Consider the following 27,939-nt stretch of genomic DNA (forward strand, 5'->3'; position numbering starts at 1 on the left):
CAACATGTTTGTCTTTCTTCCTTGACAGATGTGAAAGGGCAATGTAAGAAAAAGTCAATGAAAACACCCACAGAAACATCACTCTACAAAGGAAAACTAATTTTATTGTATAAATGACAAAATTATGGATTGCTCATTCACAATTTAATATCAGTGAGAGTGCAAAAACAGTTCCCTTCAAGTAATCAGTCAAGTCAACCTGAGCGAGTCTAAAACAGTTTATACAGGTAGTCACTCGCACAGCTAACGCAGAGCAAACCAGAGTTACATTAAGAGAACAGTTTTATAGATACACAGTACAAGAATCAAATGCCTCACAAACAAGTTTAGTTAAGCACTGGTGAAAAACATACAAATGATTAACCCCAAATGAGCTCTGTCTCCAACACTGAGGGTACCAGTGAGTGAAATGCAGAGTTAAAAATCTGATGCTGCATCTTTCATTTACAACCCCATTGAGATCATTATACCATTGAATCCATTACCAAATCCTTCCAATAAAGTAATTAGCTTTTGTTTGTTTTTCTGTCAAGAAATCACACTGTGACAACTCTATACAAGAGATAATGTACATGAGAGAAAAATGCACAATTATGTGTTTAGTCAAGATCTGTTACATCTGTTGTTGTGATAAGACCCTGGCAAGATAGTAAAGATAGTAAGACAATTCTTATGGGAGAGCGGTCTGTATGAAGAAACAAGGCAATCCCAACATTTTAGTGATAAAATAATGAATCACACACAACTGTCTCTCTGTACACATCTCTTACACTTATTATGAGCTATGCAACACATAAAAGACGACCATCATTAGAAAATACAAGAAAACGCTAGCAAATGAAGTAACAATGGAAAAAAACATACATCACACACTTGCATAAGTTCAGTTAATGTTTAAATGTCCCTGGTGCAAGAGGAAATTAGAAAAACAATACAACACAAAAAGTGATAATTCAGTCAACAGAAACAAACCACATTACGCTGTTACATTCAATATCTCTGTTTCGCCTACGGTCTTCTCAGGAGAGTCTGTTGTTGAGCTAATAAAGCCTCCTGGTCCAGGTTTGCATCCCAAATGGCACTTTATTCCCTATATAGTGCACTATTTTTGACAGGAGCCCTATGGATAGTAGTGCACTATAGTAGTACACTATATAGGGAATAAGGTGCCATTTGGGATTCATAAAAACAAAAACAAAACCCAAGGCTCCTCTACCATCCCACTTTGTGCCTGGCCTTGGCCCAGCTCCAGCCCTAGAATGGGTCTCTCCTCTCCATCAGTCCAGGTCCAGGATCTGTTCAGCTAGGACGTCCATGGCAGCTGAGGCCTTAGATGTGCCTGGCCCAGAGTCAACAAACATCTGGGGGATCTCACTGCCAAAGTAGATCTTACTGTTAGCTGCTATGGCCTGGAACTTCATCAGCTGCAGGTACTCTGGCGTCAGCTTCAACTGGGAGGCAGAGAGAGATAGGAAAAGGAAAGATGAGGGGAAAGAGAGAGGAGAGGGGGAGAGAGAGGAAGAGGGGGCAGAGTGAGAGAAAGAGGGGCGAGACAGGGCATTGATGGATTCCTGGCTGTAGTGTGATGTTAGATTGTAGCCTGAGGGGCAGTGGGTTCTCTCTGACTGTTCCAGCTGCTCCCAATTCACTCCCTTCTACCTTCCCTTGGCTCTAACCCTCGGATATTTGTAGATCTGCATGGAGGAAGCAATATAGTGGGATTATGTAGACCCTTCAGATCTGCAAACATGGAAGGGTTAGGGCCAAGGGGAACCTTCTGTCTCCTCTCAATATGCTCCTCTCACCTTATTGGCCTCAGCAGCTCTTTGTGCTGTGTAGAACTCTGCATCGGCCCTGGCTCTCATCTTGGCCAGGAAAGCTCTGTCTGCAACCCAGGGGTTAGAGGTCAGAGACAAAGAGGAGTGGGTCAGAGAAGAGGCATCAGCAGGGCTATAAAGTGTAGAAAACAAATGTAGAAAAGAAGAATCCCTTGGGCTTTGGGAAATGCCAACACTAGTTCAAATGGAAACTGTCTGAGGAGACAGGAGGGAGCAGGAATATGTCTCAATTCAGGGGTTCTTAAACTTTTTCAGCTCGAGACCCAATGAGCAATTGACCGTCCTACCATGACCCAAATTGTCCTCATTCCAAGATGGCGTAGCAGTCAGACGTCTTTGTCCTTCGTCTTGTCGTGTCCCATGTATATCTTTTTCTTCGCATATCTTTTTTATATTTTTCTAAACCTCAACTTCAAAATACTCTCCTGCAACCCACTTCAGCCAATGTGGTGTGGATCTGTTTTTTCTAAAGTATTTTTATTTACCTCGGAACCGGAATCCCCCAACATAAACTAGCCAGCTCACTAGCTACTAGCGGTCATCAGCTAACCTTTAGCTCGGAAAACTCTCGCCAGTTTGTACAACGCGACTCAAAACCGGACCAATTTTCTCTCCATATCCCCGGATTCCTACCGCAAGCTCTGAACCTTTTCACCTAGATCATAGCAGCTAGCTAGCTGCAATCCGAGTGACAATTCCTGGCTAACGTCTGTCCCGAATCAAGCACCAATTAGCCTGGAGCTAGCCCATGCTAGGCCCATTCTCCCAGCTAGCTGAAGAGGCCCATCAGCCAATCCTGGGCTACAATACCCGGACCCCTTCCACTGCCGGTACGGGGCACGGAACCCCACCGATCCTTCACGACTGGACTACCGATGTAACCTGCTCGAGGAAGTACTCAACTGCCCCTACGTTACGACATCCCCCGAATGCCTATCTGTTAGCCGCGGCCCGCTAGCTGTCTAGAGCATATTGGACTGTTAGCTGAATAGATCCATAGGCCAATTTTTTCGGCCACTATACTTATTTTGCCAATTGGACTTGGACCCCTCTACTACTCGGAACCCTATCACGACTGGTCTATCAACGTCACCGCACGAGGAGGCTAAAACAGACTTTCCTCCGTCGCGACGTCCCTCTAAGGTCCTTCTGCTAGCCCCGGCCTGCTAGCTGTCTGAATCGCCGTGTCTCCAGTCAGCCCAACCACTCACTAGACCCCTATGCTCACTCGGCTACGCATGCCTCTCCCTAATATTAACATGCCTTGTCCATTACTGTCCTGGTTAGTGATTACTGTCGTATTTCACTGTAGAGCCTCTAGCCCTGCTCAATATGCCTTAACCAACCATGTAGTTCCACCTCCCACATATGCGGTGACATCACCTGGTTTAAATGTCTCTAGAGACAATATCTCTCTCATCATTACTCAATGCCTAGGTTTACCTCCAATGTCCCCAGAAACCTGCTCCTTTTACTCTCTGTTCCGAATGTACTAGACGGCCAGTTCTGATAGCCCTTAGCCGTACCCTTATCCTACTCCTCCTCTGTTCCTCTGGTGATGTAGAGGTTAATCCAGGCCCTGCAGTGACTAGCTCCACTCCTACTCCCCAGGTGCTCTCATCTGTTGACTTCTGTAACCGTAAAAGCCGTGGTTTCATGCATGTTAACATTAGAAGCCTCCGCTCTAAGTTTGCTTTATTCACTGCTTTAGCACACTCTGCCAACCCGGATGGCCTAGCCGTGTCTGAATCCTGGTTTAGGAAGACCACCCAAAACCCTGAAATTTCCATCCCTAACTGTAATATTTCCCGACAAGATAGAACTGCCAAAGGGGGCGGTGTTGCAATCTACTGCAGAGAGAGTAAGACAGAACATCACAGGCTATCGAGATTTGTGCCCAAACAATTTGAGCTTCTACTTTTAAAAATCCACCTTTCCAGAAACAAATCTCTCACCATTGCTGCTTGCTATAGACCACCCTCTGCCCCCAACTGTGCCCTGGACACCATATGTGAATTGATTGCCCCCCATCTATCTTCATAGCTCGTGCTGCTAAGTGACCTAAACTTTCATGAAATCACAAGTGCAATAAATCAAAATAAAGCTTAACTTGTTGTTAATCCAGCCAAGATGTCAGATTTCAAAAAGGCTTTACAGCAAAAGCAAACCATGCGATTATCTGAGGACAGCGTCCAGCACACAAATGCATAACAAATCATTTTCAACCAGGGAGTTCAGACACGAAAGTCAGAAATAGCGATATAATATATGCCTTACTTTGAAGATCTTGTTCTGTTGGCACTCCAAAAGGTCTCAGTTACATTAAAAATGGTCCTTTTGTTCGATAAATTTCTTCTTTATATCCATAAAAACTCAGTTTAGATGGAGCTCTTCTGTCAATAATCCACTCGGTTTCCATCGGACAAAATGCATACAAAATGAATCCCAAACATTACCAATAAACTTATCCAAACAAGTCAATCAATGTTAATAATCCATCCTTAGGTACCCTAATATGCAAATAAACAATCAAATTTAAGACTGAGAATCATTATTTTCTTTACCGGAGATAAACAAAAAGAACGCGCTCTCTTGGCCATACGCATGGAAGAACTACAGCCAAAATGGGAGCCCTTAGAAAAACTACTTCTTCTCCCTCATTTCTCCAAAAACCAGCCTGACACTCTAGACTGTTGACATCTAGTGGAAGCCCTAGGAACTGCAATCGGGTACGAAATCAGTGGTAGGGGGTGGTTTGTCCTCTGGGTTTCACCTGCCATTTCAGTTCTGTTATACTCACAGAAACTTGAGTGGTTTCTATCCAAATCTACCAATTACAGTGGGGCAAAAAAGTATTTAGTCAGCCACCAATTGTGCAAGTTCTCCCACTTAAAAAGATGAGAGAGTCCTGTTATTTTCATCATCGGTACACTTAAACTATGACAGACAAAATGAGGGAAAAAATGTCCAGAAAATCATGTTGTAGGATTTTTAATGAATTAATTTGCAAATTATGGTGGAAAATAAGTATTTGGTCAATAACAAAAGTTTAATCTCAATACTTTGTTATATACCCTTTGTTGGCAATGACAGAGGTCAAACATTTTCTGTAAGTCTTCACAAGGTTTTCACACACTGTTGCTGGTATTTTGGCCCATTCCTCCATGCAGATCTCCTCTAGAGCAGTGATGTTTTGGGGCTGTTGCTGGGCGACACAGACTTTCAACTCCCTCCAAAGATTTTCTATGGGGTTGAGATCTGGAGACTGGCTAGGCCACTCCAGGACCTTGAAATGCTTCTTACGAAGCCACTCCTTCGTTGCCCAGGCGGTGTGTTTGGGATCATTGTCATGCTGAAAGACCCAGCCACGTTTCATCTTCAATGCCCTTGCTGATGGTAGGTTTTGTTACTTTGGTCCCAGCTCTCTGCAGGTCATTCACTAGGTCCCCCGGTGTGGTTCTGGAATTTTTGCTCACCGTTCTTGTGACCATGGTGCTTGCCTACGGAGCTGTGAGGGGAACGGCACCTCAGTACCTCCAGGCTCTGATCAGGCCCTACACCCAAACAAGGGCACTGCGTTCATCCACCTCTGGCCTGCTCGCCTCCCTACCACTGAGGAAGTACAGCTCCCGCTCAGCCCAGTCAAAACTGTTCGCTGCTCTGGCCCCCCAATGGTGGAACAAACTCCCTCACGACGCCAGGACAGCGGAGTCAATCACCACCTTCCGGAGACACCTGAAACCCCACCTCTTGAAGGAATACCTAGGATAGGATAAGTAATCCCTCTCACCCCCCTTTAAGATTTAGATGCACTATTGTAAAGTGACTGTTCCACTGGATGTCATAAGGTGAATGCACCAATTTGTAAGTCGCTGGATAAGAGCGTCTGCTAAAGGACTTAAATGTAAATGTAAATCATTTTGACCCCACGGGGTGAAATCTTGCGTGGAGCCCAAGATTGAGGGAGATTTTAAGTGGTCTTGTATGTCTTCCATTTCTTAATAATTGCTCCCACAGTTGATTTCTTCAAACCAAGCTGCTTACCTAAATGACTTAAATGTAAATGTACCTATTTCAGATTCAGTCTTCCCAGCCTGGTGCAGGTCTACAATTTTGTTTCTGGTGTCCTTTGACAGCTCTTTGGTCTTGGCCATAGTGGAGTTTGGATTGTGACCGTTTGAGGTTGTGGACAGGTGTCTTTTATACTGATAACAAGTTCAAACAGGTGCCATTAATACAGGTAACGAGTGGAGGACAGAGGAGCCTCTTAAAGAATTAGTTACAGGTCTGTGAGAGCCTCATCTTTTTAAGTGGGAGAACTTGCACAATTGGTGGCTGACTAAATACTTTTTTTGCCCCACTGTATATGCATATGCTAGCTTCTGGGCCTGAGTAGCAGGCAGTTTACTTTGGGCATGCTTTTCATCAGTTAACACTCCAGCCATCCTACAATCTAAGCTTGATGCCCTCAATCTCACACAAATGATAAATGAACCCACCAGGTACAACCCCAAATCCTGAAACACGGGCACCCTCACTTGCCCTCCAAAGAAACCTCTGCTGTTTTCAACCAAGATCTCAGCGATCACTGCCTCATTTCCTGCATCCGTAATGGGTCTACAGTCAAACGAACACCCCTCACCACTGTCAAACGCTCCCTAAAACACTTCAGCGAGCAGGCCTTTCTAATCGACCTGGCCCGGGTATCCTGGAAGGATATTGACCTCACCCTGTCAGTAGAGGATGCCTGGTTATTCTTTAAAAGTGCCTTCCTCACCATCTTAAATAAGCATGCCCCATTCAAAAAATGTTGAACCAGGAACAGATATAGCCTTTGGTTCTCTCCAGACCTGAGTGCCCTTGACCAGCACGAAAACATCCTGTGGCGTTCTGCATTAGCATCGAATTGCCCCCGTGATATGCAACTTTTCAGGGAAGTTAGGAACCAATATAAACAGGCAGTTGGAAAGCTAAGGCTAGCTTTTAGAAGCAGAAATTTGTATCCTGTAGCACAAACTCAAAAAAGTTGTGTGACATTGTAAAGTCTATGGAGAATAAAAGCACCTCCTCCCAGCTGCCCACTGCACTGAGGCTAGGAAACACTGTCACCACTGATAAATTCACTATAATTGAGAATAAGCATTTTTCTACGGCTGGCCATGCTTTCCACCTGGCTACACCTACCCAATCAACAGCCCTGCCTGCTCCACAGCAACTCGCCCAAGCCTCCCCCATTTCTCCTTCACCCAAATCCAGATAGCTGATGTTCTGAAAGAGCTGCAAAATCTGGACCCCTACAAATCAGCCGGGCTAGACAATCTGCACCCTCTCCTTCTAAAATGATCTGTCGAAATTGTTGCAACCCCTATTACTAGTCTGTTCAACCTCTCTTTCGTATCGTCTGAGATTCCCAAAGATTGGGAAGCAGCTGCGGTCATCCCCCTCTTCGAAGGGGGAGACACTCTAGACCCAAACTGCTACAGACCTATATCTATCCAATCCTGTCTTTCTAAGGTCTTCGAAAGCCAAGTTAACAAACAGATCACCGACCATTTCGAATCCCACCGTACCTTCTCCGTTATGCAATCTGGTATCAGAGCTGGTCATGGGTGCACCTTAGCCACACTCAAGGTCCTAAATGATATCATAACTGCCATCGATAAGAGACATTACTGTGCAGCCGTAATCGTCGACCTGGCCAAGGCTTTCAACTCCGTCAATCATCACATTCTTATTGGCAGAATCAACAGCCTTGGTTTCTCAAATGACTGCCTCGCCTGGTTCACCAACTACTTCTCAGATAGAGTTCAGTGTGTCAAATCGGAGGGCCTGTTGTCCGGACCTCTGGCAGTCTATGGGGGTTCCACAGGGTTAAACTCTCTTCTTTGTATACATCAATGATGTCGCTCTTGCTGCTGGTGATTCTCTGATCCACCTCTACACAGACGACACCATTTTGTATACCTCTGGCCCTTCTTTGGACACTGTGTTAACTAACCTCCAGACGAGCTTCAATGCCATATAATTAACTCTCCTTCTGTGGCCTCCAACTGCTCTTAAATGCAAGTAAAACTAAATGCATGCTCTTCAACCGATCGCTGCCCGCACGTCCAGCATCACTACTCTGGATGGTTCTTAGAATACTATACTTAGAATATGTGGACAACTACAAATACCGAGGTGTCTGGTTAAACTGTAAACTCTCCTTCCAGACTCCTCTGGCCCTCGCTTCATACTCGTCGCCAAACCTACTGGTTCTAGGTCATCTCAGGTCGTCTCTGCTAGGTAAAGCCCCGCCTTATCTCTGCTCACTGGTCACCATAGCAGCACCCACCCGTAGCACGCACTCCAGCAGGTATATCTCACTGGTCACCCCCATAGCCAGTTCTTCCTTTGGCTGCCTTTCCTTCCAGTTCTCTGCTGCCAATGACTGGAATGAACTGAAAAAAATGACTGAAGCTGGAGACTCATATCTCCCTCACAAGCTTTAAGCACCAGCTGTCAGGGCAGCTCACAGATCACTGCACCTGTAAATAGCCCATCCAACTACCTCATCCCCATACTTTATTTATCTACTTTGTACCCCAGTATCTGTACTTGCACATTCATCTTCTGCACATCTACCACTCCAGTGTTTAATTGCTATATTGTAATTACTTTGTCACCATAGCCTATATATTGCCTCACCCCCATTATCCTACCTCATTTGCACACACTGTATATAGACTTTTTCTACTGTATTATTGACTATGTTTGTTTATTCCATGTGTCGAACTGCTTTGCTTTATCTAGGACAGGTCTCAGTTGTAAATGAGAACTTGTTCTCAACTAGCGTACCTGTTTAAATAAAGGTGAAATAAAAATAAAAAATTAAGAAGAAATATTGTGTAATTATAGATGTATTCTCCTAACTCACGACCCACCTTTTACATGCCCAGGTCCCACTTTGGGTCCCGACCCATAGTATAAGAAACCCTGTTTAAATGTATTTCACCTAAGCTCTGAGCTTCCACACTCAGTCAGTCAGTCAGTCCTCGAGGAACTGCTTTTTCTACCATCATGACTCAGAGCCAGAGCCAAGGACAACAATGTAGAGCATCCTAAAACCCCGTTGTATAAGCACACTATTTCACTGGCCAGTGGCCTAATGATAAATTTACAGGTACTATAATTTTGCCAGATATACACACCTTCAATTTCAGAGATCGTTTTCTCTGTTTCTTTCTCCATGACTTTCTGGCTAAACTTGATTTCCGCCACTTGAGCCACCTTCTCTGCCTCTGTAGAGCACATGGAGACAGGAAATTAACCTTCTGGGATTTTAGCGAGAAAACTGTCTGAATCCCTGTTAATAATTATAATTTGTTTATAAAATGTCAGTGTTATTGTAATTGTCAGTTTAATATCTTGTCAGTGTAAATATAAGGTTATAGTGCGTTAGTGTCACCCATGACTCACCAATCACAGCCCTCTTTCGCTCTGTCTCCGCCTCCTTCTCCACCACCTTCTGAGTCTGAGCAGAAATCAGCAGCTTTGTCTTCTCGGCCTCCCTAAACCCACACACAAACAGAGATTACAGCGTGCCAACAGCCGGTTAACATCTTTCTCCAGTCCCACAACATGCAGTGGTTCTATAATTTCCTAGAATATCCTATCCTAGGAAATATCCTAACCTTCTTTAGTGATAAGTATGGTGACTTTTGTGCAACAACATGTTAACTCAACACCATGAATAAACAGCATCAAACATTCCATCACTAAAGTCTTCCAGATGTAAGTGGTGAGCAGACAGAAAGATGAACCAGCAGAGACAGTTCCACTTACTTTGGGTCTGCATCCCTACTCCCCATGTAGTGCACTGGTCAAAAGTAGTGCACTATTTAGGGAATACGGTGCAATTTGTGACATAGCCTAGGTCCGGGGAGAACATATATGGGTGATTCTACAGAAGTGGTGTAAATTGCTGTCTCACCCCCCCCCCAAAAAACCTATAAAATGCATATGTTCTAATGCAAGGCAATAACAAACATATTGTTAAATTAATATAGTACAAAGGTATTGTTCATACATCTATTTCAATTGAAAGGTGGCTGTCCCAAACCATGACTACTAAACTTTAGCAATAAATTATTTGTATAATGTTCTTAACACTATTATTTCAATAGAACATACTGAGTTCTGTTATTACACTGAAAGATACTGATCTAATTGGTAGTTTAAACATCTTTCTCTGAAAAATGCTGCACCACTTTTGACATCACTACAAAAACACACGCTAAAAGATTGTAGAATGTGCCTTAAGCTACCACCCTACAAATAGTACAAAAGTATGTGGACATGCTCCTCAAACACCTCATTCCAAATTCATGGGCATTAATATGGAGTTGGTCCCACTGTTGCTATAACAGCCTCCACTCTTCAGGGAAGGCTTTCCACTAGATGTTGGAACATTGCTGCAGGGACTTGCTTCCATTCAACCACAAGAGCATTAGTGAGGTTGGGCGATAAGGCCTGGCCCTCAGTCGGCGTTCCAATTCTTCCCAAAGGTGTTCGATGGGGTTGAGATCAGGTCTCTGTGCAGGCCAGTCAAGTTCTTCCACACCGATCTCGACAAACCACTTCTGTATGAATCTCACTTTGTGCACGGGGGCATTGGCATACTGAAACAGGAAAAGGGCTTCCCCAAACTGTTGCCACAAAGCTGTAAGTTCAGAATTGTGTAGAGGACTACCATGTGGGTAGTGGAAAAGTGCTCATAATATATGCCTACCAGAGTGGCCTACCATCAGAAACAATGGAGAAAAATGCATCCCATAACATTTTAACAGCTCAAAATTGATAAGGCACTCGCACATCTGAGCTACCTTTTTTTGCAGGTGCATGGTAACAGTTGGATAAGGTGATAAAAACGAGAAGGAACCTGCACACTGCTCTTGATAGTATCAATGATCTTTAATAAGCTTTACGTATCGGCCTCAAGGCCTTCGTCATTCAGCCTACAGTAGCAGCCAATGTGTGGTGTTAAATGCCTTACATTCCATGAGACTTTTGGGGAAAAAAAACATGCAGAGCTTGACATTAACCTATTTATCTACTTGTCCTTCAGGGCTCATATTTCTTCTGAGTGGCAGTCCGAGGGGAGCTGCACACAGCTTAGAGGGAACATTTCCTCCACCCATAGGAATCCCCACCCGGTTGACTACTTTTAAATGGTGGAAGCGCTCAATGATAATGTCTATACCAAAATTAGTTGTTTCCATCTAGAATCATTTATTTATCTCTATGATTGACACGACACCGAAATGCTTGTTATTTTGTCAAAATAAAGATTGGTAAAGTGAAAATTTAAACATCTATCAACAAGTTTTAGATTCATACAATCAACATTGAACATTTTCCAGAGAAAAGTATATATTTCTCTAAATTCAATTTAAAGGTTTTAAAAATCAGGTAAAAACAAAAAAAATTGTATGCAAATACAATTTAAGGTTGGGAATTCAGGTAAATATTTAAATATGCAATACAAACAGTGTGTGAGTAGTATACACACGGGCCACAAACACACAAATAAAGGCACAGTACAACAGTGGTGTGCAGAACGGCATCTCGGAACACACAACTCGTCGATCCTTGTCACGGATCGGCTATTGCAGCAGACGCCCACACCGGGTTCCACTCTTATCGAGAAGTCTCCAGTGGGCATGCAATCACCTACACTGGACAATTGAGAAGTGGAAAAACATTGCCAGGTTCGATGAATTCTGTCTCATGTTGCATCATGCAGTTGGCCGTCCATGGACCCATCCTGCATGGTGTCAACGGTACAGGCTGATGGCAGTGGTGTTATGCCGTCAAATCTGAAGCAACTGTGTGATGCCATCGCGTCAGCATGTACCAACACCCCTGTGGAACGTTTCAAACTTGTAGAATCCATGCCCCGAAAAATTCACGCTGTTCTGGAGGCAAAGGGGGGGTCCGATCCGGTACTAGATGGGTGTACATAATAAACATTTAAACAGGCCGCTGAGTGTATGTCTACCAGACATATGTTGGAAGACGTGTGCTGAAAGTTTGGGAGAAATATTCTTTCCAACCCCCAATTTTTACCGCTTCTGTAGAACGACCCATATAAAGAACACACAGCAGGGGGTTGGGGGTTCAGGGAACATGGAAAGTTTCAGTGTTCTACAGCCAAATGTTCTACTCACATCATCTCATAGTTCCTGCGAATGCTCTCAGGGATGTTGGGCTTCGTGACCCGGACCGCCTGTGGTAACGATTGCCAAACCACAAGTATGAAAAAGAGGGGAGACTTGAGATTATATCAAACATTCTTTTACTGTGGTAATAAAATGAATTATCATTACCAGATGATCATCTAGGCTAAGTTCCAATTGGCACTATATTGCCATTGTAGTGCACTACCTTTGAAGGGAATACATAGGGTGCCATTTGGGAGACAGCCTTGTAAAAACGAACACAATCGTCCTCCCCAAACTCCCTCTAAAGTGAACTGTACTGTAGTGTTATTATTTCCTGGTAGAACCTACAGTTGTTATTGTAGTTTCTTCTAGAGGATTTATGGGAACAACCAGCTGAGTTTTTTTTACCCAGTGGGACATTAATTTTTACTTTTTAGCTTGAGCCTCAAATGAGCAACAAAACCAAACATCTCAGCTCTACAGGAATAGAAAGAAAAGACTGAAAGCATCTTAGCTCTAACAAGAATAGAGAGAAAATAGTAAAATCAAATGCTTTACAGGAATGAGCAGAGTTGGGGAAGGAAATTATTATTTCTCTCCGCGTCTGCCAGAATCTCGCTCTCCTTTTTGTCTGCCTGTATTTTCCCATAGTTCTCCAGTCCAGAAATTGCAACTATGGATGTGACAAATGTAACATTTTTCTTAATTAGTCTGACAACAAAAAATTCCCAAAATGAAAATTAGACAGTCAGGGAGAATGGAAAATTCCCAAAACAATGAATTTAGAAGAATATATTTTGTTATTGTGTTTGAGCAAATTAGCCATTGCAAAATGATTAGAATTGCAGGAAACCTTCTCTAAAACAGAGTCATGATGTGGCCCTTTCTAGGTATAGATCTGGCTTACCCCTCTCTCACTTTCTCCTACACCCAGGCTCTGTTATCTCAGGTCGTAAATTCCTGGCGGAGACCCTCTCCTCCTGGCCACGCAGTATGGAGAGAGAGGGTTTCACAGTAGAACTTCTACTACATCACAGAATTTGAGAACTGAACAATATCCATATTTTGGATATTGTTTAAACGGTCGGTGGAGAAGCCAGCTACGACACTGTCCGTTTTATTTCATGTTTGTGACCTCATGAAAAACAATATAGCCACATTACCCTAACTCTGTTTATACAGGTTCCTCAGTTAAGATATTTGCATCAAATTCTTGTATAAAATGAATGAGTAAAGATGAAACTATTTGTGAAATGATGTGATGTTAAACCTTTAACGGGAGAGAATTGTATTCCATTTAATGTTTAACTAAGTCATTGGCCTGCCCCGTGAGCACAGACATGATCTGGCATCATGGAACAACCCTTTCCTATCGTTACGAATAAAACCCCCTCCAGAGGAAATCATCTTCAGACCACGCATACCTCGGTGCAAGCTGAGGTGGCAAAGGTTTGAGTACCAAGACTAAGCAAACCCACAGCGTAAGATGTGATTGCGAATAGTTATTGAATTCCTAACCATACCCCGTGGAGCATTGGCTACACGGCTAGAAATGGTTCATCTGAGACTATCGATCCCTACAGAATAAGAGCAAATCTTAGATACTAATTACTAGTCTGCAGCTAGAAATTATGTAAACCTGGGATGTGAATACCGACATCCGCCGAAATATATATTCTATGAGAACATTTCTAAATGGTACTCTGAAGTATCCATTCTAACCACGAAAGACTTTGATCTTCAGGGAAAGAGAGACTCGGATTAACTTTACAGCAGACAGACCGGATTTCAATAGAGATCACGACACATAGGCGTAAATATATATTGATTTCAATTACAGTCCACCTGACTGTGCTGCTGCTCCAGTTTCAACTGTTCTGCCTTATTATTATTCAACCATGCTGGTCATTTATGAACATTTGAACATCTTGGTCATGTTCTGTTATAATCTCTACCCCGCACAGCCAGAAGAGGACTGGCCACCCCACATAGCCTGGTTCCTCTCTAGGTTTCTTCCTAGGTTTTGGCCTTTCTAGGGAGTTTTTCCTAGCCACCGTGCTTTTACACCTGCATTGTTTGCCGTTTGGGGTTTTAGGCTGGGTTTCTGTACAGCACTTTGAGATATCAGCTGATGTACGAAGGGCTATATAAATAAATTTGATTTGAATTATTCCCGAATTAGGGAGTGTTCATGTGCAAAGGATTAGCATTTCAATTAATATAGTTATCAACTGTGTGTAGTGATCCTTTTGTCTTTCCCGCTCTCAGTCCACACCCACTTCTCTTTATCCACCAAGCCGTCATATCGGCTTAGCCCACTAAGGAATCTTCCCTATCATTTGTTAGTAATATATCTGTTTGTTTATGCATTTCTGTGATTATTTAGATAGTTAGTAAATAAATGGTTATGCTAATTGGTGTATGAATGATTCATAGTAAAGGCTGGGTTTGTGCAGATAACCAACAATTTACGACATTTGGAATGAGACTGACGTGAAGTAAAGAATAATGAATTAATAGAAGATTAATTGATCAGATATTAAAATATCTGAAGAGTTATATTCGGAAAATTATAACTTTGTTCTGAAGATTTTCTTTGGTGCCCCGACTTCCTAGTTAATTACATTTACATGATTAGTTTAATCACAAATAATAATTACAGAGAATTGATTTGATAAAATAATATTCTTCACTTTTAATGATGCCAAAGACACGACAACAACATTTTCTCTCAGCTGCATGGCAAAATGTGCAGGATTGCACAAGATTTGCTATAAAACTGCAAAAATGTTTCTCAGCTGCATGGAGAAATTTGAAGAATTGCACAAAAGTGGCTTGAAAATGTAAACCTTTCTCTACACCGCCAAAATGTGGGCCTCTAGACTTTTCTGAAATTAAGCTGTGCCAGTGGGCTGACCCTGCCACGCCCCCCCCGGTACACCCACCACCTAAGCCCCTTTTTGATCCAGAAAAAAAAAACACTCATTTACAGTCCATACAGGAGCTTGTTGCAGCCCACTCATCACCTGACATTCATCATCACAATATCAGATTTTTGGCATGGCTAAATTTCAGATAAAATGTTGTGTGGCCTCAGTCGAGCAGTGAATTCAACTACAAAGAACAGGGAGATTTTCCAATGCCTTGCAAAGAAGGTCATCTATTGGTAGATGGGTAAAAATAAAAATAAAAACAGACATTGAATATCCCTTTAAGCATGGTGAAGTTATTAATTACACTTTGGATGGTGTATCAATACAGTCACTTCAAAGACACAGGCGCCCTTCCTAACTCAGTTGCCGGAGAGGAAGGAAACCGCTCAGGGATTTCACAATGAGGCCAATGGTTACTTTAAAACAGTTAGAGTTTAATGGCTGTGACAGGAGAAAACTGAGGATGGCTCAACAACATTGTAGTTATTTCACAATACTAACCTTAATGACAGAGTGAAAAGAAGGAAGCCTGTACAGAATACAAATATTACAAAACATGCATCCTGTTTGCAATAAGGCACTAAAGTAAACCTTCAAAATATGTGGCAAAGAAATGAACATTATGTCTTGAACACAAAGCTGTATGTTTCGGGTAAATCCAACACAACACATCACTGAGTCCCACGCTTCGTATTTTCAACTATGGTGGTGGCTGCATCATGCTATGGTTTTGCTGGTCATCGGCAGGGACTAGGGTGTTTTTTTAAGGTAAAAAGAAATGGAATAGAGCTAAGCACAGGTAAAATCCGTGAGGAAAACCTGGTTCAGTCTGCTTTCCAACCGCCACTGGGAGACAAATTCACTTTTCAGCTGAACAATAACCTAAATTACAAGGCCAAATATACACTGTAGTTGCTTACCAAGACCATGTTGAATGTTCTTGAGTGGCCTAGTTACTGTTTTGACTTAAAATCAGCTTGAGGATTTATGGCAAGACTTGAAAATGGCTGTCTAGCAATGATCAGCAAATAACTTAACAGAGCTTGAAGAATTTATATTTGACAAATGTTAGAATTTTTGAGTGTATTTTGTGTAGATTGTTGACAAAATTACAATGAAATATTTTAATCACACCTTGTAACAACAAAATGTGGAAAAAAGTCAAGGTGGTGAATACTTTCTGAAGGCACTATAAATATATTTAAATAAACATGGATTAATTAACAATATTTGTACTGGTATGCAAGAATTCCCTAAGACTAGTTTCTCCTGCCTCCCATGTCTCTCCCTCACGCCTCCCATGTCTCTCCCTCACGCCTCCCATGTCTCTCCCTCACGCCTCCCATGTCTCTCCCTCACGCCTCCCATGTCTCTCCCTCACGCCTCCCATGTCTCTCCCTCACGCCTCCCATGTCTCTCCCTCACGCCTCCCATGTCTCTCCCTCACGCCTCCCATGTCTCTCTCTCCCAGTCAGTTTCAGTACCTGTATGATCAGTCCAGGAGCCATGCTGGTCAGATCTTCTTGTAAGGTCAGCTTCAGGTTCTCATCTATCTGGTCTGAGGACACACACACACACACAACAGGGTTAGAGGATATACCATGGAGACAGAGGCTGCCATTTGTGATACCCACTATAGCATGTGTAGGTTGTAAATCCATAACAGAGCTAACTGGCTAGCTACTGGATGTCATAAGGTGAATGCACCAATTTGTAAGTCGCTCTGGATAAGAGCGTCTGCTAAATGACTTAAATGTAAATGTACTACTGTTAGCTAGCCAGATAGCCAGGAAGAATTGTTACCTAGCTACCCATGAAGAATTGACAGCTGCCTTGGATACCATTGGTTTTAGATCATTTTTGACTGTTATACTATCTAGTTAGTGACATTATTCAGATTCACATATCTAGCTGATAATTATGAAGTAAAATGTTTGCTTTGTGTATATCTCATTTTGTCTCTATTGCCATTGTCCTGTCTAGAAGAAGGAAGGTTCAGTGAATGGGTAAGTCAATAGGGCTAACTGGCTAGCGACCCACAAAGAATTGTTAGCTAGCTACCCACAAATAATTTACATCTACCTTGGATAACATTGGGGAGATGCAGCGTGAGGTAATACAGTAGGGGGAGTGTGAGTGCTTCTCAAATTAAATGTTTTATGCGTTCTCCACAACCTCGTCCTCACAAGTAACTCAACAGAATGTCCTCGGAGAATGCACTTAGAGCATGGTAGTATGCATATTGAGAAACACCCTTTAAACCCCTTTAACAAATATTCTAGAACTGCCTATAGTTTACACTTACCGAACAAGCCGATGTAGACCTCCTGAAGAGAATGGACGCTGCAGAACTGGTTGAGCTCATGGTGAACCTTATTGAATATTAGGGCCTTGTCGTAATCCGCTGTGAAGTTCTTCACTATATCATACACTGTAGAGGAGAGAACAAAGAGTTGCTGTGAAGTTCCTCATTATATCATACACGGCAGAGAGCAGAGAAAGAAGTGTGGCTACATTAAGTAAGTAATAGTGGCTACCGTAAATAACCCACTGTGTACACAGTGTTTGAATAAACGCTGTTTCAACATAATTTGTCAACGTTTTGTGACGTGGAATCAACGTGTAAAATACATTGGATTTGAAAAAGTAATCATCCAGTACCCCTTTCATCTCATTTCAACCAGTGTTGAGGGACATCCTTTATTTCTGGCTAATATTTATTAGGTACACAATATTTATTAGGTACCCTTCACGAAAATGGTATTCTCCTACAGACAGTGGGTCACGTGGCCGTGGCTTGCTGTATAAAGCAGACCAACAGGCATACAGGCATTCCGTTACTGTTTGACTGAAAGTTAGAATGGGCAAAACTAGTGACCGAAGTGACTTTGAGCATTGTATTATCGCCGGTGCCAGGCTCGCCGGCTTCAGTATCTCAGAAACGTCCGGCATCCTGGGCTTTTCACGCACAACAGTGTCTAAAGGTTTACCGAGAATGGCGCGACAAAAAACATCCAGCCGGAGAATGGCAAGAATTGTGTAAGCTAACAGGCGGGCCCACAAACAGACAAATAATGGTGCAGTGCAACAGTGGTGTGCAGAACGGCATCTCGGAATGCACAACTTGTCAGTCCTTGTCACGGATGGGCTATTGCAGCAGACGACCACACTGGGTTCCACCCAATCAGCTAAAAACAAGAAGAAGCGGCTCCAGTGGGCATGTGATCACCAACACCGGACAACAGGTTCCTGTTTGCGTTACGTCTCTTGATACCAATTCAGCAACATTTCCATGGCCCAAAGAATTCAGGCTGGTGGGTCCAACTCGGTACTAGATGGGTGTACCTAATAAACTGAGTATACATGCCCCCATATAGATGATCCTTATTTTTGGGGGGACCTAGAATGCAGACTGGCTGGGATGAGTGACTTTCCCATTCAAAATCGGAGGAGTCTTTAAAATCAGGTTCTTGATCCCATTCTGGACCGCAGTATCCCATCTCTTTCCCACCCATGTAGGTCAGTTGGGGTATTAGATAGAGCCTTACAGAGCCTGTTTGGTTGACGTGTAGAGAACATTCAAACCAACAAGAGGCTACACACTTTTACTCCACCCCCACATGTTTATTCTAAGATTGACTATTTCCTCATTTCTAGCACTTTCCGCTCCTCCACCCTCTCATGCATAATTGGGAGCATAATGGTATCTGATCATGCTGATGTATATACAGTGCAATCGGAAAGTATTAAGATCCCTTCGCTTTTTCAACATGTTGTTACGTTACAGCCTTATTCTAAAATAGATAAAATAATTTTTTACCCTCATCAATCTACACACAACACCCCATAATGACAGCGCTAAAACAGGTTTAGACATTTTTGCAAAACCTTATTTCATACGTTTTCAGACCCTTTGCTATGAGACTCGAAATTCCTATTCGGCACCTCCATACATTAGAGGTCCCGATGAGCTTGTACATTTTAATTTAGATGTTTTTTGGATGTACATAGCGGCTGTAACAGGGGTAAATTAGATAGTTGCTCAGCAAACTCACATCAACTGAATACAGGTGTCTAGTTCTGTGAAGTAATGTCAGGTGTTATTTACTCTCCTTTTTGAACCACAGAAAACAGTATGCACAGAGAATTCACCAACCGTCTGCAGTCCACATTGCCTACGGCTTATGTAAGATTCTACACAAAATGTACAATGAGTCCAAGTGTATTTGGAAAGTATTCAGACCCCTTGACTTTGTCCACATTTTATTTCATTAGCCTTATTCCAATATGGATTATATGAAACAAATTCAAATCAATCAATCTACACACAATACCCCATATTGACGAAACAAAACAAGGTTTTTAGAAATGTTTGCAAATGTATGAAAAATAAAAAACAGAAATACCTTATTTACATACGTATACAGAACCTTTGCTATGAAACTCAGGTGCATCCTGTTTCCATTGATCATCCTTGAAATGTTTCCACAACTTGTTTGTAGTCCATCTGTGGTAAATTCAATTGATTGGAAATGATTTGGAAAGGCCCACACCTGTCTATATAAAAGGTCCCAAAATTGACAGTGCATGTCAGTGAAAAGAAAAACAAGCCACGAGGATGTCAGTAGAGCTCTGAGACAGGATTGTGTCAAGTACAGATCTGGGGAAGGGTACAAAACATTTCTGCAGCATTGAAGGTCCCCAAGAACACAGTGGCCTCCATCATTCTTAAATGGAAGAAGTTTGGAACCATCAAGACTCTGCCTAGAGCTGGCCGCCCGGACAAACTGAGCGAACTGGGGAGAAAGGCCTTGGTCAGTGAGGTGACCAAGAACCCGATGGTCACTCTGACAGAGCTCCAGAGTTCCTCTGTGGAAATGGGAGAAACTTCCAGAAGGACAACAATCTCTGCAGCACTCCACCAATCAGGCCTTTATGGTTGAGTGGCCAGACGGAAGCCACTCCTCAGTAAAAGGCACATGACAGGACTCTCTGACCATGAGAAACACGATTCTTTGGTCTAATTAAACCATGAATAAACTCTTTGGCCTGAATGCCAAATGTCATGCCTGGAAGGAACCTGGCACGATCCCTATGGTGAAGTATGGTGGTGGCAGCATCATACTGTGGGATGTTTTTCAGCAGCAAGGACTGGGAGACTAGTCAGGATTGAGGGAAAATTCAACGGAGCAAAGTAGAGAGAGATCCTTGATGAAAACCTGCTCCAGAGCACACACCTTAAGTACACAGCCAAAACAATGCAGGAGTGGGTTCGGGACAAGTCTCAATGTCCTTGAGTGGCCCAGCCAGAGCCCGGCTTGAACCCGATCGAACATCTCTGGAGACCTGAAAATAACCGTGCAACGATGCTCCCCATCCAACCTTACAGCGCTTGAGCAAGAGGATCTGCAGAGAAGGGGAGAAACTCCACAAATACAGGTGTGCCAAGCTTGTAGCATCATACTCAAGAAGAATTGAGGCTGTAATCGCTGCCAAAGGTGCTTCAACAAAGTACTCAGTAAAGGGCCTGAATACTTATGAAAATGTGATATTTTAAATTTAATTTTTAAAATAAATTTGCAAAATATTCTCAAACCTGTTTTTGCTTTGTCATTATGGTGTTGTGAGACATTTCAAGCCAAGAAATTGCAAGATACAGCTTTTGATTGCTGCTAGATAAACCTAGTGTACAGTTCTGACTGCCTGCCTGGTGGTCGACCTGCCTATACTGTGCCGCTCCCCTCTCTCTCTCCGTCCCTAGCGAGCTAGTTTCTTTCTGTTGCAAAAATACTGAGTCTAATTAATCGATTCCTACTTCATTGTCGTTAACTTTGAAAAAATGTCAGAGAAAGGCAAGCGACAGCAGCGAAGTCCTTATGGCAACACTAAGAAGTTAAATGCAAACTTTGCGAGGTGGAATTGAGGTACAGTAATGGTAGTATAGGTGCAATGCTTAACCATCTGAAAGGGACGCACCATTAGACCCAAACCGTTTCTTGCAGCGGCATTGTGAATTCACGTGGAATTTTGTGAAATGTTCGTATCTTTTTAATGGGAAAAAAAATGGCCGTTAAAATGTTAAGAAGAATTGTCCATTTGTCACATCCCTAGTGCATTTTCATTTGTCCATGGTTGATTCGACCTTTGGAATTTTAAAGTAGTCACTATTAGCCCTATGAATAGGATGCCAAATTCATGATATTAAAAATAAACTTTTACTTTGGGATATTGTCTTGTATACACACACATTATTCATAATATACAGTATGTATATACTATCCGAGCAGAAGATACAGTATATCCACTTCAAATGTTGATATTTGGTTGCGTTCACAATTCAATATCCAATATGTCACTTCTGAATCTCAACCAAAAATCTAAGTTAAAGAATAGCACTAAATCAAATCCAATTTTAAATGCACTTCAAATAAAGTTTGATTTAGTCCTATTCTTCAACTCTGATATTTGGTTGAGATGGAGACGAGAATCCAACATATTAATAACTTGTAGATTACATTTTTAAATCAACCAACCATCATCATATACAAGGCAATAGCCAAAAGGTAAAAGTGTATTAATATAATGAACTTGGCATCCTAGTTATAGGATTAATGGTAACTACTTCTAAACTTCCAGAGATCCAATGAACCATGAATGAATGATAGTATACCTAGCTACACAATTAAATTATGTTGTCCTTTTCTGGGCAAATTAGATGTCAAAGTAGCCTACATAAAGACCATCTGTCTGCATTGACCATGCAGACTGAACGAAAGTGTCTCATGGATAAGCAACAATAAATGCGCTCCTTGAGTGACCGGGTGGGACTAAGTCTGTGTGGAAAGCGGCGTGGAGAGAGAGCGATGACTCAAGTAGCGGAGTAAACTATAGAAATGGACTTTACACACAGCGTATCACATTTAACAAGCCAAACATTCAAATACCGTTATAGAAGGTAAAGTAAAAACCCAAACTGGTCCGCGCATCAATACAGCTATATAGTCAAATACGGTATACAGCAAAGCCCTATTTCACTAACAGAAAAAGTGATTCACTAAAGAGTTGTTTTATTTGACTAAAACAGTTAAAATTTCCAATGAAGAGTTATATCTCAAAATCAAATCATTTCTGGTAACAATTAAGGACCTTACTGTGATCGTTTTCAATTAAAATTGTAAAATGGACACAAAAACAGAAGCTATCTGCATTTATGTCAAAATTTAGTTATCGACGCCAGCTTCGAATGCCGATAGATAGGCCTTGGTTCTCTCGCCCCCCCCTCATCAGTTATGTTTCCTTGAGAGACATCTCTTGTTTTGTATCGTTCTATGTTCTTTAATATTAAACTCACTAACTGCCCCTGCTTGCTGACTCCGTGTCGACGTTACCGAACACTGCCTCACTGAATGGAAGCAGCAGTTAATCAGGACTTGTCCCAGATGGTCAACGAACAGGGACAACCACGTCGCCAACACTACGACCAGCTGGCACATCTGGGGATGCCTATGGATGAGGCCTTCCGCGTTCTTCAACGTCTCTAAATTTCCCGAGGGGCATCAACCCAGTGAGCACCCCAGCCCATCCAACCGTCCGCCCAGGTCAGCGATGTCTGTTTGTCCCTCCCGGACAAATATGACGGGACTCCTTCCAAATGCCGTGGCTTCCTGCTACAGTGCTCCCTCTTTCACTCATCAGATGGGAGCCCCCACCACAGAGAGGTCCAAGGTTGCCACGGTTATTTCCCTGCTGACCAAACAGGCATTGGAGTGGGCTACGGCCTTCTGGGAGAGAGGCGGAGCTGGGTTCCTATGGGTGGGGTTCATGGCTCTGTTCAGGGGGGGTCTTCGACCATCCACCGGAGGGCAGAGAGGAGGGGGGGTGAGCATCTACAGCAGAATGGCCAGACCACGGCGGAGTAGGCACTTATCTTTCGGACAGTGGCAGCATCCATGGCTCCTCAATCTATTCAGAAGAGGATTGCGCGAAGAGGTCCAGACGGAGTTGGTGTGCCGACAATCTAACCTTGGACACACTCATCTCGATGGCCATCCGTCTGGATAACCTTCTTCGGGAGCGTCGGCACCCCAATCGCCTCTCTCCCTCCTTCGTTGACTGTCAAGAGCCTGAAACCATGGAGGTAGGGGCCACACACCTCCCCGCATCTGAGCGACGCCATCGGAGACAGTTAGGGCTCTATCCCCATTGCGGCTAGGAGGGGCACCAGCTTCAACGGTGTGTTCTTAACTGACTTGCCTGGTTAAATAAAGGTTTACAAAATAAAAATCCCTCGCCGCTGGACATCCAGGTATCACCCGCACCACTCAATCCCTTTCTGAGAAATACTGGTGACTCACTTTGGCCCAGGATATTGCACACTATGTCAACTCATGTTCAGTATGTACTCAATCTAAATCTTCCCGACACACTCCAGCAGGAAAGTTCCTTCCCTCTCCTGTGCCTCAGCATCCCTGGTCTCGTCTGTCCATTGATTTTGTCACTGATCTCCCCTCCGCTGATGGTTTCACTCCCATTTTGGTGGTTGTGGACAGATTCTTCAAATCATGCCGTTTTATCCCTCTCTCTGGTCTCCCTACCGCTCTCCAGGTCGCTGAGGCACTGTTCCAGCAGGTCTTCCGGCACTATGGCCTTCTGGAGGATATCGTCTCCTATCATGGCCCCCAATTCACATCATGTGTATGAAGGCCTTCATGGAGAAGCGGATCGCCACCGCAGTGAGGCTCCGTGTTCCATCCTGGTGATTACGTCTGGCTCTCCACCAGGAACCTTCCGCTCTGCCTACCCTGTAAGAAGTGGAGTCCCCAGTTTGTGGGGCTGTTCAAGGTCCTCGGAAGGGTCAATGAGGTAACTTAGATTACTACTCCCATCTAACTACCGGATCTCACCATCTTTTCATGTTTCCCTCCTCAGGCTCCTAGTCCCCTGGCTGATGACATCCCCCACGACACCCCTCGGTCTCCCTTGGACATTGAGGGGAGCCCCGTCTATGCCCTCAAATCACTCCTGGACTAACAACACCGTGGGGGTCGGCTCCAGTACCTGGTGGACTGGGAAGTGTGCGGTCCGGAGAAGCTGCCAGGACTGGTGGTAAGTAGACCGGCGACGTTGAGCGCCGGAGACGTGGAGCGGGAGTAGACGTGACAGTTCCCCATCTCCGGCGCTCACTAACCACCGGTCCTGGCAACCCATCTTTACGCACACCTGCATCTCATCATCAGTCACACCTCATTCTGCTATTGATTTGCTATTGATTGGGAGTCCCATAGGGCAGCGCACAATTGGCCCACCATCATCAGGGTTTGGCCAGTGTAGGCCGTCATTGTAAATAAGAATTTGTTCTTAACCGACTTGCCTAGTTAAATAAAAAATAAAAATAAGATCAGTTTTGAGTTGTGGTGAGAGAGATTAAACTTGAGCACATAGTAAAATTGAAATAAAACTGTTTTATTTTATTTTTTAAAAATCTGCTCCACCTTTTGATTTATTGGCAAATGACTTTACCTGCTGAGGGTACGAGGTAGTTCACCACTTCTATCCGGTCAAAGTAAATCATCACTCCACCACTGAAATAAATAAAAACAGAATGTGTAACAACACATATATGCAATAAATCCACAAGAATGGAGATAAAAGTAGCCGGTATTGTTTTTGCATCCATCAAGTTTATTTTGGGAAGAGATAGACAGACAACCCTACCCTGTTCCACACGGTACATTCTTCACTTCATCTGTCTGTAGAGTGGTCTACAAAGATAGAAATAAAGAGAAGGCATTCAACATTCAAAAAGCCATTACTTCCACAGGGCTCAATTTGAATAAAACCCTCATTGTATTATTTACACAGTAGTTCCTTTTTCCAAGGTCAAATAACTTCACAGACTGGTCTTGGGCACAGTATAAAAACCTACATGTAAACTTCCCTCACATGTATACTGTCACTTTCCAGAAAAAGTGTGTGGGCTTGGGGCGATGTTTGTAAACAAACACACAAAGACACTACTTAGCATAAACTTTGAAGTCCAGCCTCAGTCTTTGTACAACTACATTTGAACCTAAACGCCTCACTCCCAGTCAGACCAGCCATGCCGAGGGCCTGTTCCCGAGAAGGGTCTGTTGTCTCACCTGCACAGACTTGAAATGAGTGATGAAGGGCATCATGAGGTGGAAGCCAGGGCTACTGGTGGTGGTCAGGAGAGCTCCTCCTCTGTGGAACACACACATGATCACATCACAAGGAAATGAAAAGAATCACATCAGACAAAAATGTCAATAAAAATTGTTCTGATGTAGTATGCAACCACAATTGCAAATGTTAGTTGTAAATGTGAGAGGAGACTGGAGAATTTGCTGGACTGATCTTAAGTTCAACACAAAATAATCTTAGCCCTGTTTCTATATCACACTACAGATATCATCTTAGTTTAGCACTGGTATGAAGTATGTGTGCTGTGCACTGCAAGGTGAACTGATGCATGCCTCCAGAAACCAAAATGCATTAATAGACAGTAAGCCTCACAGTAGACATAACAATGACTAGCCTAATATCTAACTGACCTGTAGTAAACTCCAGTGTGTCCCTCTTCAATCTTGTGCACAGAAGAGAAGAGAGCTGCACCTCCAATTGCACAGATTATTGAGGCTATGGCACCCAACTGTGCCATCCTGGGAAGAAGGACAAACGATGAGTTTCAAAAGGATCAACATACACAATGTTGGACATAGGGGACAGATGAATGAAATAAGCCTATAAGCCTAGCCTATATAACAAGTAGGCTAGAATAAGGCTTTCATAACAATCTAATTGTAGCAAATAGAGTTACCTTGCAAGCTCTGGATATTAGCTAGAACAGTTGAATAGAATCAACCAGTGCCTTCTATACTAAACAAAAATATAAAACACACCATGTAAAGTGTTAGTCCCATATTTCATGAGGTGATAGAAGAACTCAGAAATGTTCCATACGCACAAAGCTTATTTCTCATAAATATTGTGCACCTGTTAGTGAGCATTTCTCCTTTGCCAAGATAATCCATCCACATGACAGGTATGGGATATCAACAAGCTGATTAAACAGCATGTTCATTACACAGGTGCACCTTGTGCTGTTGACAATAAAATACCACCCTAAAATGTGCAGTTGTGTCACAGAGCACAATGCCACAGATGTCTCACGCCAGCCCACGACCTCTAACATCTGAGACCAGCCACTTGGACAGCTGATGAAACTGTGTGTTTGCACAACCAAATAATTTCTGCACAAACTGTCTCAGGGTAGCTCAGCTGCGTGCTGGACGTCCTTACTAGTATCTTGACCTGACTGCAGTTCGGCCTTGTAAATCCCAGTTTCAACTGTACTGGGCAAATAGCAGACATTATGTATGACATCATGTGGGCAAGATGTTTGCTAAGGTCAACATTGTGAACAGAGTTCCCCATGGTGGCGGTGGGATTATGGTATGGGCAGGCATAAGCTAAAGACAACGAACACAAATGCATTTTATTGATGGCAATTAGAATGCACAGAGATACTGTGACAAGATCCTGAGGGCCATTGTGGTGCCACTCATCCACCGCTATCACCTCATGTTTCAGCATGATAATGCCCCATGTTGCAAGGATCTGTACACAATTCCTGGAAACTGAAAATGTCCCAGTTCATGGCCATACTCACCAGACATGTCACCCATTGATCATGTAGACGATACTCTAGATTGATGTGTATGACAGCGTGTTCTACTTCCAGACATTATCTAGGAACTTCGCACAGCCATTAAAGAGGAGTGGGACAACATTCCACAGGCCACAATCAACAGCCTGATCAACTCTATGCGAAGGAGATCTGTCGCGCTGCATGAGGCAAATGCTGGGATGTGTCACGCTGCATGAGGCAAATGGTCAAACCAGATACTGACTGGTTTTCTGATCCACTCCCCTACTTTAAAAAAAGAAGATATCTGTGACCAACAGATGCATATCTGTATTCCCAGTCATGTGAAATCCATAGATTAGCCCGTAATTAATTTATGATTCCTTAGATGAACTGTAACTATTTGAAATGGTTGCATGTTGCGTTTATATTTTTGTTCAGTGTATTTCGAAATAAGCTATAGCCATTTAAACATTAGGTCGGAATCAATCACAGGTATTAACAACATATGTGATATCCAGGCACAGGGCAGGCATATTGTTGTCAAGCTAAACTCCTCTGTCAGGAAGAAGAAGCTTAGCTGAGACATCAACAAGGACTGACCTTGTAGCGTTATAAGAGGATTGTCCAAGACAGGGCGTGATAAAAAACCTCTCCCGGCTGCCTTACCTCATAACAATCCTAACAACTGCAGCCAGCTCAAACTTCCTAACTTAGTGTGTAGTTAGCTATACAATACCTCCAAATAAGACCGCTAAACAAACCTCAAGTCAAGCAATGACAGGAAGCAGACTTTTGATACAAGGAGGTCGTGAACCTTTTTGTTGCACGTGTAGGATCAGTATCTTTGGTTCCACTTTCTAACATGGAGGAGTTGATTAGCTTTGAGTTGACCGAATACTGACAGCAAACCATGAATCGCCCAGTATTGGACGTACTCATACACCCCTCTCCAACGAGAGAAGACTGAATAAGCCAACTACGTAACAAGCAACCGTTTTGGCTTTTTAGCAAGCTATGCTAGCTACTTTAGCTACCTAGCTAGCTAACGTTAACCTAGGCTACGCTCGATTTCAAACACGGGAACGGTCACATCCACTGACACAATATTTCACTCACATTGTTGTCATTGTAGATACTTGATAGGTACGTTAAACCCCATTGACAAAAGTGTTCTAGAAATCCGTACGATTACCTGTAGTATTATCACTCGAGATGCCTCCTCCACCGACAAAAATAAGCAAACACCTGCTACCAGGCTCACTTCCGCATTTTACGTCATACGTCTTCAGTTGGACGTT

General features: G+C 43.0%; 1 protein-coding gene across 2 annotated transcripts; it reads right to left on the reverse strand.

The window, feature by feature from the left end:
- Positions 1-84: 84 nt before the first annotated feature.
- On the reverse strand, positions 85-27,933 carry LOC124036490 (erlin-2). 2 transcript variants are annotated; one of them, XM_046351145.1, is made up of 12 exons: positions 27,834-27,933; positions 25,545-25,652; positions 25,113-25,194; positions 24,688-24,734; positions 24,493-24,554; positions 17,279-17,404; positions 16,458-16,531; positions 12,047-12,105; positions 9,297-9,388; positions 9,029-9,118; positions 1,806-1,885; positions 85-1,451 (listed from the first exon to the last, which is right to left on the reverse strand). In XM_046351145.1, the coding sequence occupies exons 2-12, from the start codon at positions 25,649-25,651 to the stop codon at positions 1,278-1,280; spliced, it is 993 nt and encodes a 330-aa protein (XP_046207101.1). In that variant the 5' UTR covers position 25,652; positions 27,834-27,933; the 3' UTR covers positions 85-1,277. The 2 variants fall into 2 exon arrangements, with proteins under 2 accessions (XP_046207101.1, XP_046207100.1); XM_046351144.1 differs by having other exon boundaries at positions 27,758-27,891.
- Positions 27,934-27,939: the final 6 nt, after the last annotated feature.

This window comes from Oncorhynchus gorbuscha, linkage group LG05, assembly GCF_021184085.1.
Source record: "Oncorhynchus gorbuscha isolate QuinsamMale2020 ecotype Even-year linkage group LG05, OgorEven_v1.0, whole genome shotgun sequence".
Classification (NCBI taxonomy): domain Eukaryota; kingdom Metazoa; phylum Chordata; class Actinopteri; order Salmoniformes; family Salmonidae; genus Oncorhynchus; species Oncorhynchus gorbuscha.

What these genes read in the sequence shown, in the direction of transcription:
- LOC124036490 (XM_046351144.1), bottom strand. An exon ending in CTCATTTCAAGTCTGTGCAG is followed by an intron (nt 24,735 to 25,112) that starts GTGAGACAACAG and finishes CTATCTTTGTAG; the next exon opens with ACCACTCTACAGACAGATGA. An exon ending in CTCCTGGACTGATCATACAG is followed by an intron (nt 12,106 to 16,457) that starts GTACTGAAACTG and finishes TCGTTACCACAG; the next exon opens with GCGGTCCGGGTCACGAAGCC.